We start from the raw sequence: 22,068 nt of genomic DNA on the forward strand, positions 1-22,068 counted from the left end.
TATTGTAAATTCTCCAAAAATATAATTTAAACATATATCATATGTAAAGTTGGCTGCATATACATAGATACAATATTTAATGTGAAGTCAAGAAATATAAAAAGAATCACAATTATGACTTTATTTCAAATCTTTTAATTGATTTAAATTAATAATAATATTAATAATTTTATAAAGCTCATATATATAAAATGTAAATAAAGTTCGTATCCAAATCTTAAATTATATTATATGATTACTGTACGATAAGGACAATATTAAATATATACAGTATTATATATAATATGCTAAATTAAATAATTGTATTTCTGATTGATTATACTTTTATTATATAACAATATTTACACTTGTATCTTATAAGATGTATATAATTGCAACAAAATATTTTTCAATTTTATTTTAAAATATATACATTTTTACATTTATATAGGAATAAAATTTTTTCTGTAGTATCACTTTTTATTAAAAATATAAAACAAAAGTGTATGATATATTCCATTGCGCTTACTAAAAATTCTTATCCCATACAGATAGTGTACATTAATCTTATTGTGTTAAAATCTAATGAAAAATCTTGCCTATTTCTAAAGGGATGTAAACGTTGCATATAATACCTTATTATATTCTCCCTATAATTTTTATCATATATAAATTTCTTGATTTTAGAAATCTATATATGAAGTATAAATAAACAGAAAATGTAACACATGTAAATAACCTTATTAATTTTGCTCTTACATAAGTAGAAATATTCCTTATAATGTCATTAAACATTTTATAAAAATTTTTATAGTACATTATAATAAATAAAAAATACAAGAAGAAAAATTATTAAAAGGATAAAAATAGTAGATAAACTAGCTTTTAATGGAGATATAACGTAACAATAGTAATCAGTAGAGGGTTTCCATTGGCACCAATTTTCTTCTTCGTCCTGAGCTTTTTGTTTTTCTTCCCATAAAGCCTTTAAATTTTCATTCAATAATTTGTTTGCACCACATATCATATTATTATTCCTGTATTCATCTACTTTATTATTTAACCACTCTTTAAAATAAGTGCAAACATTATTAAATAATTCATGTTGGATTTTTGCATTAGTGTAATTTTCATAGAGCAAACATCCAATGTGAAAAGAATTATGATCATTATACTTCATTCTTTTCAGTATCATATTGTAATCAACAACATCACTATTTATTTGCGCTTTATCCCATCCTTCAAATAATTTATATTTGTCCGTATTTTTTTTAAATTGACTCTATAAAAAAGTAATTATAAAAAAACAAAGTTGATAAAAGCTAACTATATAAATAAACAAATAATAAAAGAAATAGGAAATTAAAAACATTATATTTTATTTATATCTATTATAGTAAAAGTAATAAACAATGAATTTTATTAACCATGGTAATTTATTGAATGAATAATATTAAGGTGTTAGAGATTTTAATTTATTTAATATATTTAAAAAACTAAAAATATATTTGCTTTAGCATTATCTTTTATAAAGAATAATATAAATTTTGTTATTTAATAAATATGCATATACAAATATACTTTTATTTTGTGTAATTTATTCGTCTCATAAAAAGTAGCATTATAAATATTACATTATTTTTTTTTCCTTAATAATAATTATACATTTTTATATTTTAAAAATTAATGATATATTTACAGCATATATATAACACAATATTGGAAAATATTAATATAAATAATAATACTAAATTTTATGAACATATTTATTTTTAATCTAATATTATTATACGAATCAACTTCATATGTTTCATGCATGTATTTTTAGTTATATATTTTTTAAACTGTAATTATATGTAAAAATATAATTTCATATTTAATACATTGTATTCGTGTGTTCTTTCATTCTTCATATTATTAATCTAATTCTTTCGTTTTCAATAAATTATATTATCACAACAACTGATTATGTTTCATGGATTTTAATCACATGAATGTTTAAAAAAAATCACCTATTTGAAAAATCTATTTATATGTATAACCAAATATGAAATAAAATATAAATCCATTTTCCTTTGTGTATATTAATTTTAAGGGTCTAAAATTTTATTATTAAAATATTTACATATTTTCATTATTCTTCTGAGATTTTATAAATAATTTTCATTACAAAAAATATATATTATCAATTATTATGTGTATATATAAAATTTGTAATATAAATATTTATAAAATTAAAACAAAGCCTTCTAATTAATGTAATACGAAGAATATTCAAGAAATATTTGCTTTACAAATAATATTGCTATTATTTTTATATAAAAAAAAAATAAAAAATTGACTTAAAATCTAAGAATAATTTAATATAAATTAATGTAAATATTTTGATTTATTTTTCAATTAATTTCAATATATAGCTATGAAGTGGGGAAAATTATTTTTGCTATGAGAATATATTAATATTATATTTTATACCTTATTTAATGAATGCCACACACTAGTCATACTTTAAAATTAATATGAGTTGCATATACTTTTTTTATGGATATTCTATGAATAGAATAGAGAATATTTTAATTATTTATTATTGAATAATTTATTACTCTTTTATAGTTATTAATCAGGATATATTGGCTGAGAGTACGTTTAACATTTTATAAAAAGCACTAAAAGAATTAAAAAAAAAATACATAGTATTGAATAATTTCTTGTAATTGTAAAAGATAAATAATAACATAATATATTTTAGAAAAATATATATATGTGTGTCTAAATAAACGCAATATTGTATAATATTTTACTTAATATATATTTATTGTAAATGCTTATTCTAAACATTTATGGATACAATAATGAAAAATAATCAAGAATAATATTTCTAAATAAAAATAATTATAAAATATGAAAAAAAAAATAATAATATAAAGGAAATTTAACATTACAAAAACATAAATGTATTTGAAAATTTTATGATTTAATAAGTAATGAATAAGTGTTAATATATGATTCAATAAAAACAAATATATTTACATTAATGTTTTGTAAATATGAGTTATAATTTAGAAATTATTTGAAGATTAGTAGTTAAGCTACTTTTATTATTCTCCTTTTATTGTTAATCTTTATATGTTTTAAAAAGATATATATTATATGTTCAATAAATTATTGTGTTATATTGATTCTTGCTTGTGTTTTTATTTATAATATTATATATCACGAGAGAAAATTCAGTCACATAATAGTGGGGGGAAATGCTATGTAATTAGAATATATGATTTTTATATATATTTTTACTTAGAATTCATTGAATATTTTATTTTTTTTTTTTGATATATACAACCATTTGTTATTGTATATACAGAAATAGTTGTGAATCCATACAAATTTTATATGGATAAAGCAAGTATAAAAGAGAAAGAATAATATATTTTGAAAAAGTACTATGTTTATTTACGCAAAAAAATAAAAAGAAATATTATGTTGTTATAGATAAATATTAAAAATATCACAATATATACTTTAAGGTATAACAAAATGTGTATAACTATGTAATTCGTTCATAATATTACACACAGTAAATTATATTATCAGCAAAATAGCTCAAAAAATATATATTTAAAATCAGGAGCCAAGAATATGAAACACGTATATATCTAAATTTTATGATAATAAGTTATTTTATATTTGTAAATTTTTATATTATATTACATTGGCTGAAAATATCGTATAACATAATAATATAGTAACTATATTAATGACATATACATTAAATGTTAAAATAATAATTAAACACATATGAAATTTAATAATAAAACAAAATTTATATTAGAAAGAGACTGTTTATTTTATTACAGAAAATAAAATTGTCTTAATACGAACTCTAAATTTTTTTCTTGAATTTTCCTATATTATGATAATAAAGAGCATAAGATTAAAAAGAATTCGTTCCTGGAAAGAGATAACCAAGGTCATTTGATTTAGTTAGTAATGTATCAATGTATATCCAAAATATATGTATTTTAGAAATGAATAAAATGAAATACAACATAATTATTATTGTTCATGTTCTGCTATTTCTATTGAGGAAATTTCCATTTATTAAAATTCATTTATAAGATAAGATATAATTAGGTAAAAATAAATTAATTTCGTAAATATTTTAAACAACATTTGTTCATATATTTTAATGTAATAGAATTATTCTATTTTTAAATAATAAGATTAAATTAAAAGTACGGTATAGGAAATTACATATTTCATAAATCCACGAAGGGTTGCAAAAAATATGTGATATATATTTCTTCTAGGACATAATTTTTTAATAATATTATTAAGGGAACAATTTTTAATACATAAAATAAATTATTTCGTATCATGCATGTAATTATAACAGAATCTTACAACATAAATATGAACACGCAAAAATAAAGTATGCCTATATAGTTATTGATTAAATTAGCAGGTAGGAATAATAGCATTTCATTACAGAAAAATATTATTGATACATCATCCAACAATTCCTGTATAATCCTTATGTGCAAAACATATATATATTTATAATGAATTTAAAGAATGAATCTCTAAAAGTCATACATGAAATCCATATAAAGAAATTGAATTATATCAAAATATGCTAAAATATGTTATTGCTATAATAATCATATATATTTTTGTTTCATGTATATGTTACGAGATTTCAGATATCCACTATCCTCAATATTTAAATTTAAGATTATAGCATTAGGTATTTACATAATTTAAAATATAATAGGCACATAATTTGTATAAATAATATTATATATGAATAAAGACTATTTTTACTTGATTAAAATAATTATACAAAATTACATGAATCCTAATAAATTAATAATATAGAAAAATAAATTGAATATAATTATATATAATAATAAAACAAAAAAAATTGTGTATTCAAAATTCATTCGTTATTCATATTTACATAACTTATTTATGAAGTACTATAATTTTATTTATATAAGATTAATTATAGATTCTGTGTATTATGGCATCATGATATTATGTCATTATATATATAATATGAGTATATTGTAAAAAAAGTTCATATGTAAGAAAAGATGAAAATTAATGTATTATTAAATTAACTATGTAAAAAATTTGCTACACATGAAATACAAAGAAACCTGAATAAATTCACATTTTTTTTTATTATTTTTATCTTAATACGGTATATATCATAAGCGTTACTTCGATTACATTAAATAGGTATAACCATATTTCGAATTAAATAATACTCCTAATAATAAACTTTATTAATTTCATATATATTAATGACAATATAATATACAATAAAGTTCATGTTTGTTACATAATAATCTTGTGATATTGTGAATAAATCATTATATATATGTACAGTATGTATGCAAGTGTACCACATCTCTATTACGTATATAGTATTCCATTAAAACTCATTTAATTAGAGTAATATATATTATAAATATTATGGTGCGCAGTAAATATGTTCTTAAATGTTTATTTTAATATATAAATAAAGCCAGAGAACTAGAAAATCCTAATAATATATGAGAATACATATGTAGGATGTTTGTTATTGATATTTCTATTTAATCTGTCCATTGGGGGTGAATTATGGGAATATGTGGATTTATTTTCTGTTATTTTAATAGCGACATCAGTGATATAGTTATTTATGTAAAAATATTTTTAAAAAACTACAAACGCACTTTTCCTTTAATTTTGTGTCACCTGTCTTTTATAACTTAATATTTTACAGTATTTATCATAATAAAATAAAAAATATATGTATATATTTTATTTATAGTTGTAATGAATATAACATATAATTATATAAAAACTAATCATATATTTTTCAAGTAATCTGGTTATATTTATTATCAAAGAGAAATTTGTACTTCTGAAGAACATCTGTAATATATGCTTAATATTCCAATTAATAGTAGGTTATATGATTACAATAACATGAATAAAGGAAGAAAAGATCATGTGTAATCTCATTTTCTATTTAACTATATTTAAATTATTATATGTATTATACATTTATCATGATTACATAAACATTTAATTATATAAATGTATCCTTTTTCGGTATATCAATATAATTTTTTAGCCTACTAGCACGTAGTTATTTATACTTTAATATGCTTTTATATATAACCTACGTGTGTTTACGAGTTCTTATGTATCTGATTATATATATAATAACAGAATTAATATTTTTATCATTCATTAGTATATGTAAATTTTAATGTATGTATTATTCTATTTTCTGGTAACATACTTCATTTAATGTATTTGATAATAAAAATAATACATGAATATATATTATGAACTTTCAAAATTGTATTTATTCTCTAATTATTTTCATAAAGACCATTCTTTTTAAAAATAAAATATATAATATTTATATAGGTACGTACTTTTTTGTGTATTAGAAATAACATAGATAAATGACCCATTTTAAATAAAAAAGAAGTAACTTAACATTCAGTTTATATATATATGTTTTATTATAACGTATGCATAAATTAGAATTTAGCTATCCATAAGGTATATTTACATTTAAATAAGTAATACCTTTCGAATAGTATAAAAATTATTATAATGAATTGATTTCTTGGTTATTCAATAATTTTTAATAAATATATTCGAAAATACAGAAATTAATGTAACAATAGATAACAAATTCCATTCTTAAGTAGAAATTTGTAATTTCAAAATATATAAAATTTATTTAAAATTTGAAAAATAAAAGATCAATTTTGCTTAAATTATAGACTAATATATGAGCACTTTAATCAGTATTCCTGCAATAAATAATACGCTGTTCCTATCATAATTATGATGTAATTTAAAAAAAATTCATTTATCTCAAATTTTAATATTATTTTTATGAATTATTACTTATCTTTATAATAGAATAATTAGCAATAAAAATTAATTAAAATATTTAATTGACTATGCTTAACATAGCATAAATAAAGGTAAATATATATAAAAATGCAAAGATTTTCATAAAAATATAATATTTATATATATATGTAGCACAAACAGTAAATGCATATGTATAATTATTTATTTATATTAAATAATTTACATAATATCATTTATATATTGCCCATAGGTAAAAATAATTTTCTGTATATTTGTCAATGATAAAAATAAGAAAATATATATAAAGGAATTTCTCTTATTATTTATTTAACCTAGCACATTATTGCATTTTAATATGAATAAGATATACATAATAATTATTAAATGTATTTTATGGAAAAACATAACATATATTAATGTAGAACTGAAAAATAAAAATTTATGAAAAATACTAACATTAAACAGAAAAAAGTAATATTTATACAGACTAATTTAAAATATTTAAATAAATCTCATATATATTATAATATATATATATTATTCTAAAAATAGTGTTATATTAAAAAAAAACGTTTCTATATTATATAATATTATCAATATTATATATTTTTTTTAGAATGTGCTATATATTATATATATAAATTTGTCACAAATTGTAGAGTATATAAGACTTTATAAAGTATTATTAAACCATTGAAATTAATTTAATCTATTTTATTTTTATAAATTTTATAGAAACATACAAATATGAGAATTCATATATTTTGTGCTATAATGAATGACGTATATATTTTTAAAGGCTCATAGATTTAATTAATATATATATAATTAAAAAATTAATAAAAAAATATAAAGTATAGACCTATCATAAATATACATCTGATTGAATAAATATCTTAATAATGCAATGTTATTATAGATAATGATATATGTAACAAATAAATATTAATAAAAAGAAAAAAAATAACGAATAAAATGAATATAATATAAATTGAATAGAAAGCGATAAAATGATTTTTATATTCTAAATAAATATATGTGCATTATAAGCTAATATTAATATTATGTATAACTTTCATATTAATGTGTGATAAAGGTAGAGATTATATAATAATGTTGCAAGAAATATAACCATATATTATCCATCAATCAAAATAAAAGGTAATTCCTTTTCCCCCTTTTTAATTGTAATATATTGTAAAACAAGAATTAATATTAATTGAAACATATAATGTAATTATTCATATTAATTAATAACACTAAATTATAATGTGATTCATGTATATTACACTAATAACAATATTAAATATGAACTGAACTTAATGATTACCACATGAACCATATACAATAAAATCTGATTCTTGAATTTTTTACATTAACTATAATAACATTATTACGCTTAACGTTTATAAATATCGTATGCTAATGAGTGATACTATATCATATTTCTCATGAATTATATTCTTATATAACTGTTTAAATTTTTTTTTCCTTATAAGAGCAGCAGAGTTATAATAAGTAAAATAAAAATTCATTATTTGAAAAATGGGATTCCATACTTGGAAGATATGTTTCTGATAAATTTTTTGCTGCACAACGACATTTTGAGTATATTAAATATATTTACTTACGTAAGCTCACAGGGTTCTTGAATGAGCAAGGCTATTACATGGGATTAGGCGAAGATGAAGATAAAATAGAAGAAGTTGATGAAAAATATATGTTTATTTGCAAGTCTCTCAATGAATGGTTAAAAAGAAAAAAAGTGATTACACAAAGATTTATACTATATGTGAAAATATAGTTTTATAGGAAAATCATATGGGGACTTTAAGTGAAAGTAAATCATATTGTAAAGACTTTGATGTAGCTTTCTGTATTAGGTTACAAATTAATATTAAATGTAAAAACTTATCGCACGTGGTGGATACTATGTATATACCACCAAAAATAGCAATTATTCTTCTGTTTGATCACCAAAAAAGTTAATTATTTCAGTTTCTTTAATGCTTTTAACAGTAATCTTTCTTATTTTATTCATCCTATTTAATGTAATATAAAGTTATTAAGGAATATCTTTAATATTTATTAATCATTTATAGTAACTATTTTTTAAAAGGCTTTAGATTAATTATAAACATGTTATAATATCTCCTTATTCATCTTTTATATGTAGTTTTCTAAAATCGAAATGTTTTTATATAATAAATATAAGAGGATTTATTTGATGAGTAAATACATGGAACATATGCATTATTACGTGAATACAGAACATTATTAATATGATACTACTAATAAAAGAAATAATATATTTTACTTCCCATGAGAAGAATATTAATTAAAATATATATCAATGTTGTTCGTTAAATTGTAAAATGTTATAATTATATTATCATTTGCGTATCATATATAATATGAAGTATGATTAAATTAAAAATATTGAACGAAAAAAGGGTGGAATATAACGTAAAAATTAATTAAAAATTATTCAAAAATTCAATAATATATATGAGAGCAAACTCATATTAATAACATTAGAAGAAAGATTAATAATTTTCATACATATGTATATAACTAACTGCCTTAAAATACATTTATTGTAAATTTCATGTTACTTTAGTAATAAAAAAATTTTTAATTATAATATAGCACTCATAAGAAATTGTGATAAAATATATTTATAAATATAAACTAATATTATTTTAGTTTATACATATGATTAATCACACTCTTTAACAAAATGTTTGCTTTCTATGTGTTTTATGTTATATGTGTTTCATTTTAAGTATACCTTATAATACATATTGCTAATTCTTTTCATATACTATATGATAATATATATATTAAAATTTTATTACTTAGTATTTTATATTTATTATTATGTGTCTTAATAATATAATATCTTATAATTATGGAGTATTTAATTATAAAATTATTTCTTCATATTATCTTCTATCATAATTAAAATCATGAATATATAAGAAATGACAATATAAAAAAGAATATTACTACCAATTACAAGAAAAGAACATCCATGATATAATATTTCAAATTATGTCATTTATTATGAAAAAGAATCAGGAAATGCGATATGTTAATATTGTGCAGCATGATATTAATTTAAATAATAAAACATAAAATCTGCATATGTTTTTATAAGTAATTCATTTATAATAATAAATTGAATGCACGATACACAATAACAACACAATGGGAAAAAATTATTAATACGAGTAAGAAACAGAAAACTTATTATGGTAAATTAACATTTATTCATATAATTAAAATAAATACTTGAAAATATAATTACAAGCTCAATTTTTTCCCTAATATCCTATATCAAATATTTGTTCACATAGCACAAAACACTATAAATATAATTTTTCTGAGGAAATTATATTTTGTCATTTCATAATATTAAATTAAATGCTATGAATAAAAAATGTTAATGGAATTTTTATTTGTATAATTATGATATATTATGTCATATTAAATATATGTGTTATATTATTACGGGACATTTTAAATATATTGTTAATAATATTTTCAATCGTAAGAATAAAAGAGTTAAAATGTAATATATCATATAGTATATAATATGGCACTTTAGACATAATTATGATATCCATGGGTTATACGAAATCCCTTAGAGCTATTATTAATACAATAAAAAAGTTGATAAAGTTTATATTAAAAAATTTATATTTTTATACGCCTTTATATTATAAAAATTATGTTCTATATAAAATACACTAAGGTTTTAATTTTATAATTAATAATTGAAAAAAATTATTCGTTCTAAAAATAGATTTGAATGAACAAATCTATATTTTATATAGCTACATAATTATTTTCATAAGAAACATTAATACATTATACATTTACCAAATGAATTTAAATTTTAGAAAAGTATATCCATTATTTATATGAAATAAATATAATAATGATAAAACAAATTAGAATAAAAAGTTTATAAAAAGAATATTCTTATCATATTTATTCACTTTTATGTACTTAATGAAATATATATTGTAAATGTTATTTTATACTTTGTGTACAATTATTTATATTAAATTCGATATACACATACTTTTAAATGTTGAAATAATAAAGAAAATAAATTAATTAAATATGATAAATCCACAACAATAATTCCTCTCTTGATTTATCGGAAAACGAAGAAATATATAAATTTCTCATATTATAATATTTATAATTAAGGGAAAATGCATTATTTCCTATATAAGCGTTTTTAATATTTGAAAAAATATGTGATAAACACATAGAAAATTTAAATAGAATAGTCGTTATATATAAACTATTGTTTTATATATTGCATTATATTTATGTTTTTGAAGATTATTTATACCATAATTATTTTTGAAAATGTATTTATTATGCAAAATAATATCAATACTACATATATACTTATAATATTAATTTATCGTAGAACATAATTACATATTAAATGCTATAAATGCATTAAATAGTTAATATATAGTTTCTATAATATTAATATTTAATTTATGTATATAACAATGGCTCATTTTAATGTGATATCGTTTATTTTTATATATATGTGGCTATTGAAATAAATAATCTATGAACACTAACGCATATACCATGGATATATTAAAAGTATTTATCATATATAAGAGCTTGTAGAAGAGTAACCTTTCTTCGAGCAACAGATTTCAAAAGGATATATATATATACATTTATTTTAAAATATATTTAGTTTTCAAATTTTAATTTATGAAACAAGAATGTATTTATATTTATTCACATATATACTATTCATATTATTTATCTAGATTAAATTAATGGATATATATTATTATATATAATGAATTAGTCAATGTCCGAAATATATATGTGCATTAATATAATAAACATATATATTTTTTAATTTTATACATCTCTTTTAAATTAATACAGGTAGATTACGTATGTATAAATAAATTCGTTGTTATATATTGTTGATTATTTAATACATATTTTTTTTGTATTAATATATATAGTAGATAATTTGTTAATTAAAAATATATACATAATAATAAAAAAAAATTGTTTACTTACAAATTTACAGTAATACATATTTCCAAAGTTATATATTATTTATACATATTTTTTATTCATGTAGATGACGTAATCCATTTCCCAATGTATAATGATATCTTAGTTTAATATATTGGTATATACAAGTAAAAACATTATTAATTTATGTAAAATTTAAATATATTATATAATTTTTGTAAAAAATTTGATAATTCTACCACATAAGGATTTATAGAAACCGAAATTATTTTTTTTATATTTCACAGAAAAAAGCATAATGGATGCAAAAATAACTTTGAAGGATGATGTAATTTCCTACTTATTTCAATTAAAATTTAAGATATCAAAATTTATAATCATTCTTTATGTGAAAGAATGTTTAAAATATATTTTGTATAAATCTGATACATATCTTTTCTGTGTATTATGAATTTATTTTTCATTTCGAGCTTAAAGGTATATTTCCCACATGCATGGATGATTTTGACACACATTCAAGGCATGTAGAAAAAATTAATGTAGGAAAAAATGAAAATACGTGCATTGTTATTACAAGACTTTTAGGTGTTACAAGATTTTATAGTTTATGTTTTATATCACAATGCAAAGAACTCATACATTACTTAGATTATATAAATAATGCAGAATCAGATATTATAAAACCAAGTTGTGTATATTTCAACTATAAGCTAAAGGTCTTGTTAAAATATTATAAATCTCCTAAAAAAATTAATGATGCTTACGATATTATGATAAATACAGGATCCACAAGAAGCAGTGCAATTGTATCTAATATATGTAAGGGTAAACATGTAGATCTTGATGATGGTACATTTTTCATATTGGATAAGCTGAATAAACTATATCACATCGTTAAAAATAAAATTGATGTGTTCCCCTTTAGTAGTGATTGTTATAATATATATATGGATCTGTCAAATATATGTGATAAAGGAAAAAACGTAAGTTTTCATGAATTACTAAACGATTTTAAACATAAGTATATAAAACATGAACAAGTTGTAATAGCTCAACTAGGAGTCCATGAAGTCCTACATTACACATTTGGGAAACATGAACGCATCATTATTTTAGTTTTGTGTATCATACCTGTTACAATAATAATGATTACTTTCTTTATGTACAAGTTTAAATATAAAGTTTAATGTATACATGTACAACTATATAAAAATTTATAAGAAATATGACTATAAAAGAATTATATAAATTAAATATTATATGCACATGTATGCCACATTGTTTCTTTATTATTAGTATAATACTTATGGTTCATTTTTACAACTAGTTCTAATTAAGTTAAGGAGAATATTAAACAGAAAAAAGGAAGATTATCTCATCATAGTGAATTCATTTGAAGAGACATACAATGAGTTCATTCGTAACGAATATCACATATCAAATTCCTCATTAGACTGCCCTTAATATGCATTGGACTAGAATTAATAAGTTCAAGATAACTTCATTTGTAAAATAAAATTATAAGGCTACATTTTTTTACCAAAATAAAATGATAAGAAAAAAAAAAAAATATTAAAATAACGGTAAATTAATTAAAAATGTATAATTATTTCTTAATTCATACTAAGAAGTGTAATATAAATTTTAAAGCGCTTGAATATGATGAATAATAATTATATCGCTTAAGAAAAAAATGGTAAAATATTGATATATACATATAACTCATAATTATTAGGTTTATATATAAATATATAGATATAAAGATATGCAAATTTAGTACATTAATTATTATGAGAAAATATAATTCTTGAAATTAAATGTTTTTTTTACATAATTGATTAAATTCCGAAACTCACGTATTTTTTTAATAGAAGAACAAAATTCATACCTATAATACAATTTCTATGCATCAAAATATAGTAAAATATTTAAAAAAATAATTTTAATAGCATAGATAATTTTAATTTTTATATTTTAAAATGACAATTTATATCATGAATACAATACATTTTACATAATAGTGAAAAATATTAGTATTACACAATATAACAAAAATATTTTAGATAAATAATACAATCTAAAACATGATAATAATATTATTGTACTAAATAAAGTAAATTAAATAAATAAATATAAATAATTTTAATAATATGATGTGAAATATATGCATAGAAAATGCAATAAAAAAAAAATTATTCAACATTTCTGTTTTAATATTGTAAGCATATTAGATAAAAATTTATAATTGCATATGATTATTATATTTATAAATAAACATTTTCTCCTTTATATATTCATTCAAATTATATTATTATTATAATAATTAAGAAGAATATTTAAACTTATATTATTTTTAGAATACAATATATCTATTTAATGTGTAAATATGCAACCACTATATGTGAAAATTATAATGGTATCTATATATTTTGATCTAATAAATATTGTTTATATAAAAATAATACAATTAAATAATACAATGAATGAAAAAAATTAGAGTGATGTAAATAATTGAATTACATGTTTAATGTGGCATAAAATGAATTAATTATTTCTACTTGGAGGATAAAATGTCATATAATACAGGATTATATAAATTGGAAAAGGTATTTTTACAAGTACTTATATAAATAAAGATAGAAATTAAGGTTTTTATGGCTTATATATTAAATACTTTAAGTTAATACATAAGTATACTATACTGTATCATTATGAAATATTTAACAACTCAATGTAATAAATATATTACAGTTGTATATATATAAGGATTTAAAATGTATGAGGCATGCCCAGTGAATATATAAAGTTTACATTAATTTTTTTTTTTTTTTAAATATTCTAAGCAATATATTTTTTTCTTAGTTTCTACATAAATATAGTCCTCATTATTTCATATGTTTTGTGTTTCATAATAATTTTAGTTATATATTATGTATATTTTATTTTATTTTTTTTAATATACGCCAAGATATTAATACTTCAAGGCACTGTGCACTATTTAATAAGTATGATTCACTATTTTTTTTTTTTATTTAACAATGTATTTCATATTTCAAATGTTTCGATTTCTTATTATCCATAGCATATTTGTCTAAATATAAAAATATTGATAAAATTTCTGTGCAAACGTACTTATGGATTTGTATATAAAGTTACATAAGAAAAAAAAATATAAAATTAAAATTAATTTAATTCGGTTATATAGGAATATATGAATGTTTTATATATGAAAATTATATTGGTTACTAAAGTAATATAAAAAAGTACTAATTTATTATTTACTTAAAACATATTCATTTTTTATATCTAATCAAAATTTCAGAAAAAAACAAAGAAAATGTGCATAATATGATAGAGTAGAGCAAAATATTTGCAATAATTATCGTTGTACATTTATATTATTTTTTTCGTACTTATTATTAATATAAATATATATAATATATTCTTACATTACTTCAGATATAATGGAAATCGTTGTAAACTAAAATAATATTACATTATTTCATATAATTAATGAAATAAATAATTTATTTAATATAAATTTATTTTTCCAATAATCATTCCTTTCAATTTATTTATGTGTTACAAAATAAAAACAGAATATTGTATACATTTACATTATAGAGCATACATTTATAAATATATATAACCTCTGTATAAAATGTATTATCATACTTTTTCTTTTTTAAATTTTAGAATTGTTTATAAGTTATTATTAAGAATAATTAGAGTATATAAATAAATATATAATCAAATTCACAATATTCCTAATACCTTAATATAGAAAAATTTTCTTATAAAACTATAATTGAATTAGTTACATAAAAATCATAAATAATGAAAAAAATAAGTTCAAAACATATCAAATTATTGAAAAATTGATTAAATCCTACTTAAAATATTTTTAAAAAAGCAAATCCATATTTATTTTATAAGGTAATGAGATTTTATAATGGTTAAATTAGAATATACATTACTAAGATAATATCAACATACATATGAATGAAATTACAAATACTCGAAAAATGTGAAATTTAATAATTTTTTTATGTGTATATTTATCAATTCATTTGTGTATGAAATAATTTTCATTAAATGAGCTATGTTATAATATATATATATCATATTATATGTTTGCTTATATATATACTTAACTATGCAATGAAAAATTATTATTATTATGAGATGTATAATCATAATGTCTTAAACATTTCTTTACTTTTTACTTTAATAAATGTTTATATATTTATTCTATTTTAGTCAATAAGAGTATTATATACAATAAATCATTGGAGAATAATTTTTGTTTTTCTATTATACGAATAAAAAAAATGGGGAAAAAAGAACAAAATACAGGAATAATGATTTAACAATGAATTATATTCGATTATACAATAATAATACATATGATCCATTTATGTTTTCCATATAAAATGTAATAATTGCTATGATATTAAATTTTTTTCAAGGAAATTTTTTGTATCCAAACTTAAATTTTAGAGCATGTGACTAGGTGGTCCATCATTTATTCAATAATATAATACAGTCTCACATATATATTTCCAAAACTAATTCCATGTTTTTATTATCATCAATAATATATGTTTTTACGGTATATTTTTCACTTTTAATACTTATTATTTTTTTGTTTTTCTTTTTATCAATATAATTTTTTGAATATTGTAAATAATTAAGCATATATTTTGAGATATATAAAAAATAATATAAATTTAAAAAAATTTAATCTATTCATACATTTTATATTTTATATTAATTAGTATTGTACAAATAGACATTAAAAAGAAAGAACATTTATAGAATATATTTAAAGTAAAAATATAAAAAAATAGATATAATATAAATGAATATACCTTTGGAAATTGTAAGCATTTCTCATTACATTAGGTACACAATAGAATTTATACGCTATAATTGTCCAAGATTATTGCTTAATGAAAATATAAACGGCTCTTTTACATATAACTTGATATTACTATAATCAATATAAATGTTCTAGATATAATTGTTATATAATATGCATATAACAAGAAATACAGGAAATAAAAAAAGTAAATACCTTAGATAAAATATTTAGCGTATATAGGATGGAAACTTAGATTACTTTATTTCATATTTTTATTATAGTTAATATATAATATACTATTGAAGATTTATATAAACAGTCCAATAAAATGTACAAATAAGTTCACATGAATATTTCATATATTTTTAAGTAAGTTTACAGAACGCCTTATAATATACCTAGTACAAATTATTTCTTATTCATATGATATTTTTTTCATACATATTAACTATAATAAATTTATTAACTACTATTTATTTTTACCATGAAAAGAGTATGTAAAAACTCAGTTAATGTGGATTTCAAAAATGAATATGCACAAATTTTACTTTTTTCTATGATTATATGATTGGCTCTTTTATAATTAGGTATATAGTTATTTATGTAATTAAATTAATTATATAACTTAATGTGCTTATAAAAAACAATAAAATATATAATTTTATGTACACTTTATAATATAATCGACTATGGTTTTATTATTATTTTTAAGAATCATTTAATACGATGAACTCATCTTTGATTATTGGATATATATGCATAATTTTTAAATTTTATTTATTCGTATTATTGTGTTATTAATATTCCTGCTTTTATATACGTTTTAAACTTAGAAAAGGTAAAAATAAAATTTAATGACTTATATTTAAAAAATGAGATAATCACTGGAAATTAATAATATGTATATGTGTTTTGTATATAGAACTTTTAGTATTTATCATAAAAATTATATCAGTGTTTTGATGTTTCTTATCTTCATAATTCAATATATGTGATAATAATGTGAGTATATTTTGCATTTATTTTATAATGTCGTTTGAATATTTATTAAGGAATTTATAGACTAATATTTTGTCTTTGCTTATATATGTAAAAATGAAAAAGGGTATGAGTAATTTCTTTATATTAATAATGCGTACAATTTAAAGCATTCATTGAAGCAAAATAAATAAAATTTGTAAATTAAATATATTTCTATTATAAAGGGTTTTATTAGTTAGAAATACATAAATAATGATATGTATACAATTAATTCAATTCCGTAAATAGAACCTATAACATAAATTATAATATTATAAAATATAGTGAACCTGTGAAAATCACATTTACATGATATATCATTATATTTATGACAATGATAGAATTCAGATATTGTAATAGGAAATATTTGAAAATTAAAAAAGGTAAGAACAGATATAAAATATATATTTTAATCACAACATATTTGAGTGTTCAAACATATCTATTAATATATATATTTTATATATTCAATGATTTAAGTGATTTCATAAACATGAAGGATTTAAACAATTATAAAATTTCCTATAATATATATATAGGAAACCCCTGGAAACATTAATACTATGCTACCATATATTTTACATTTTTTAGCATTAAACCTATAGGATTATAGTAATTTTAAGATCAATTTATTTTATCATTCCATTATGTGAATTATTTAATTTTTACTGATTGATATTTATATCCTTCTTTATGTTATATTCTCATAAAATTATTAAATTTGTGAATAAGCATGTACAGGTTCTAAAATATCATTTTCACATAAATTTGTTTGTGCACTTATATTGATAAAAAATAATAATAATAATTCAAATTATAATTTTTTATTTACCAAATTATAACTATATTTTTGTTTTATATGATTTATTTCTTATTTCACTATATGAATGTATCTATGTGTTATGGTATTATTTCTTATATAATATAATCATTGATTTTTTACAAATAAAATAATAATAAAGGCTACTTCTTTTTAAATATATTACATTATCCTATATCTGCATATACCATTAGTTTTATAACAATTATGAATGAAAAATTTACTTGTATAATATACGAATAATAAAATATATTAGGATGATTTATTATATTTAATTTAGTTTTATGTGTTTTAAATAATAATAGTTAATGAAATAAGAAATAAATAATATTATATTGTCTCATATGTAATATATTTTATGTGAAATATAAATGTCATCTGTTTTGAAGTAAAAATATATTTAATTTATACTTAACAATTATGCAAGTGAAACACATAAGATCAAGTACATAGAAAAATTTTGTTTTATAAGGTACCACATAAACTATAAAATATTCAATATTATAAAACAGTTTGTATTTATTATGCTAAAAATATTAAATAAACATTTTATTGTTTAAAAAATAATACATAAAAATAAAATAGTATACATTTTTTATAAATAATTAAAATTTGTTGTGAGATATATTTATCTATTATACATTTATATTACATACAGTTCACTTGAAATAAATAATTAAAGAATGGATATAAATATTCATTATGAAAATATAATTATTTATGTAGTACGCGTAAAGACTCTCAATTTTTATAAGAAATTACTTTTTTATTCACAAAATTGCATAAATATTAATTTTTGTCTTGATTCACTTATAAATCGTTTGATTAATTATATTGTGTACTTTTAATTCCATAATTTTCAAGAAAAACATAGTACAAAATTGACAAGTGTAGTAATGAACAAAATTGTGTAGAAGTATTATGTATTGAAGAAATTAATGAACGCATATTATTCAAGGACATATTATTTGTGCTATATATATTTTAATATTATTAAAAACTCATGATATTTGATGATAATTTTATAAAACAATAAATTATAAATGTTGGATTAAATAAGAATGAGATATGTAATCATAGTTCTTATAATACATTTATATATATATAGAAATTATAATATATAATTTATTCATGAATAATCAATATAAAATAAATATTTGATTAATTCATAGACACTTAAAAAATATTATTTTTTGTTGCACTTTTCTCTAAAATAAATAGTTATAAAATATCTAAAAGATTATTTATTATATATAAGTAATTATTTAAATTCAATAAATTACTGCAATTCATTTTAACGGACTTATAAATATTTTTTTCTCTGAACACGAAATTACTAAATCTTTAAACATACAGAAAATTATTCTATTATTATAAAATATTCATATAATATTTATTAAACTGCTATTAAAACAGCAATAAACAATCATAATAAAAATAAAATTACAGATATATTATATTTAATAACACATATTAACGTTTTAGATATTTTATATTTTTCCAAAATACTTATAATATTATATAATATTCAAATATCTTGATTCATTTAATGTTATTCATTAACATTCAATATTATATTAGTTTATATATATATACATTATCTTGACATTTTATATTATTTTATTAAATTATATAAGAAAATATACGTTTTATAGCCTATAATTACTAATATATTTGAGCCTGAATTGTAATTTATAGAAAAAAAAGTTGGAAGACATTATAACATAAAATATATATATATTAAAAAGAATAATTTTTTGATTATTTATTCTACATATACTTTTTTATATAAATAAATTCAATTTTATTCATATGATTTATCAATTTTTTTAATTATCCATAGAAGTATGTAACCCTATATAAAATGGAGAATTCAGTTGTACGTTTTAATTATTTTAATATAATATTAATACTATAATATTTACATATTGTATATTATATAAATACTATAAAATTTTTTTAATGTAGTATAATTTTATCATTCTACGATTTTTGTCCTATGTTCAGAATAAATTTTGGCCACTATATCCCATATGCAATGAAATTATGGATAATTATAAAAAAAAAGCTGATCATGGCTTAGGAGGTGCTTGGTCTAGCAATGTATGTAATAAAGATAGTGTGAGAAGTAAATTAAAAACAATTATAATTGATGAAAATCTAAAAGACCGAAAGATATGCACTCAGGCTATGTTATATTTAGTTGATGTTCAATCTATGCTTAATAATACATTATTAGAAGCTAGCTGTGTATATCTGTATTTTTGGTTGTCTCATAATATTAAGGAAGTAAAAAATATAAAGGATATAACAGAAAATTATGATAATCTGCTTAAATTATATAAATCTTTTAGTTGGGATATGCCAATTCATAACTGTTATAAGTATAAAATTGATTTTACACAGGAAGATTTAGGAATAATAAAAGATATACATTATACACATAATTATGCTAAAAAGAGAGATAATAATTCTGATAATTATAACCAAGAATTTTATAATAAAGTAGTGTCATTTAAAAAGTATTTTGATAAACAAATGCAAACAGAAGAAACAGTAACTTGTAACACAGAAGTGAAAACTATAACAAAAACAACAGTGTCCTGCAAAAATAATATTTCATTTCCTATTATAATTACACTCTTTATAACATCATTAATATCCATTTTATTATTCACTTTATATAAGGTTAAATATGCGATAATTTTTATATATATGTATTAAAAAAACATTTATGAATAAAATAAAAATATATAATTTTATCATGAAAAAAAAAATTTTTTAATACACAAAAATTTTTTATTATAAAACAGTATACATCATTTAGTTCTTATTTGAAACGAATATTGTCATACAAAAGAAATAAGTGGAATCTTATAGATGAAGAAATAAATAGATTTCAAGAAACCGAAATATCTAGTAGTATAAAAAGAGATGACGAATACTATATGTTATCTAATTATCAAGGATATTAATATTCAATATAAGCTAAGAATAAATTATAAATTTAAAGATTAATGTAAATAAGTGAACAAAAATATATTAGGATTTTTTTTTAAATGTTTTAATGTATATATGGAATAATTTTTAGAATGTAAGAAAAAAAATTATTAAAATTATCTGTTAATTCAAAATATAGCATTTCAAAAAAAAACGTTTACACTTGAAATTATGTTAATCCGTATTATAATTAATATTGAATAGAACCAGGATGAATAAATTTAGTGTTTTTCTGTTATACAAGTACTTAAATTTTTATTAGTACTTTCTGTGTTATTTGCATTCATACTAATTTATAAGTAAGAAATTACTACAAATACATGCAGTTATATAATGAAATATTAAATATATGTTAACTGATTACACTTATAGCATTATAAGAATTTATATATATAATCTCACGCGTCAGTAGTGTATATTTTGTATTAGATATATAAGAGCGTATTGGCAAGATCATAAT

The 22,068-nt window shown here is 18.4% G+C and overlaps 3 protein-coding genes across 3 annotated transcripts; 2 read left to right on the forward strand and 1 right to left on the reverse strand.

Annotated features, from left to right (window-relative positions):
* Positions 1-517: 517 nt before the first annotated feature.
* On the reverse strand, positions 518-1,797 carry PGO_003925 (variable surface protein; the record flags this gene model as incomplete). The annotated part of the gene is made up of 3 exons (XM_028691389.1): positions 518-670; positions 881-1,261; positions 1,780-1,797. 3 exons carry the CDS (start codon positions 1,795-1,797, stop codon positions 518-520), a joined length of 552 nt encoding a protein of 183 aa, XP_028547190.1.
* Positions 1,798-12,202: 10,405 nt separating this feature from the next.
* PGO_003930 (variable surface protein) lies at positions 12,203-13,368 on the forward strand (the record flags this gene model as incomplete). The annotated part of the gene is made up of 3 exons (XM_028691390.1): positions 12,203-12,232; positions 12,375-13,085; positions 13,201-13,368. The coding sequence occupies 3 exons, from the start codon at positions 12,203-12,205 to the stop codon at positions 13,366-13,368; spliced, it is 909 nt and encodes a 302-aa protein (XP_028547191.1).
* Positions 13,369-20,472: 7,104 nt separating this feature from the next.
* PGO_003935 (variable surface protein) lies at positions 20,473-21,583 on the forward strand (the record flags this gene model as incomplete). Its single annotated transcript, XM_028691391.1, has 3 exons — positions 20,473-20,484; positions 20,577-21,296; positions 21,422-21,583. 3 exons carry the CDS (start codon positions 20,473-20,475, stop codon positions 21,581-21,583), a joined length of 894 nt encoding a protein of 297 aa, XP_028547192.1.
* Positions 21,584-22,068: the final 485 nt, after the last annotated feature.

The sequence above is a fragment of the Plasmodium gonderi genome (assembly GCF_002157705.1).
Source record: "Plasmodium gonderi DNA, contig: Pgo-contig_604, whole genome shotgun sequence".
NCBI lineage: Eukaryota > Apicomplexa > Aconoidasida > Haemosporida > Plasmodiidae > Plasmodium > Plasmodium gonderi.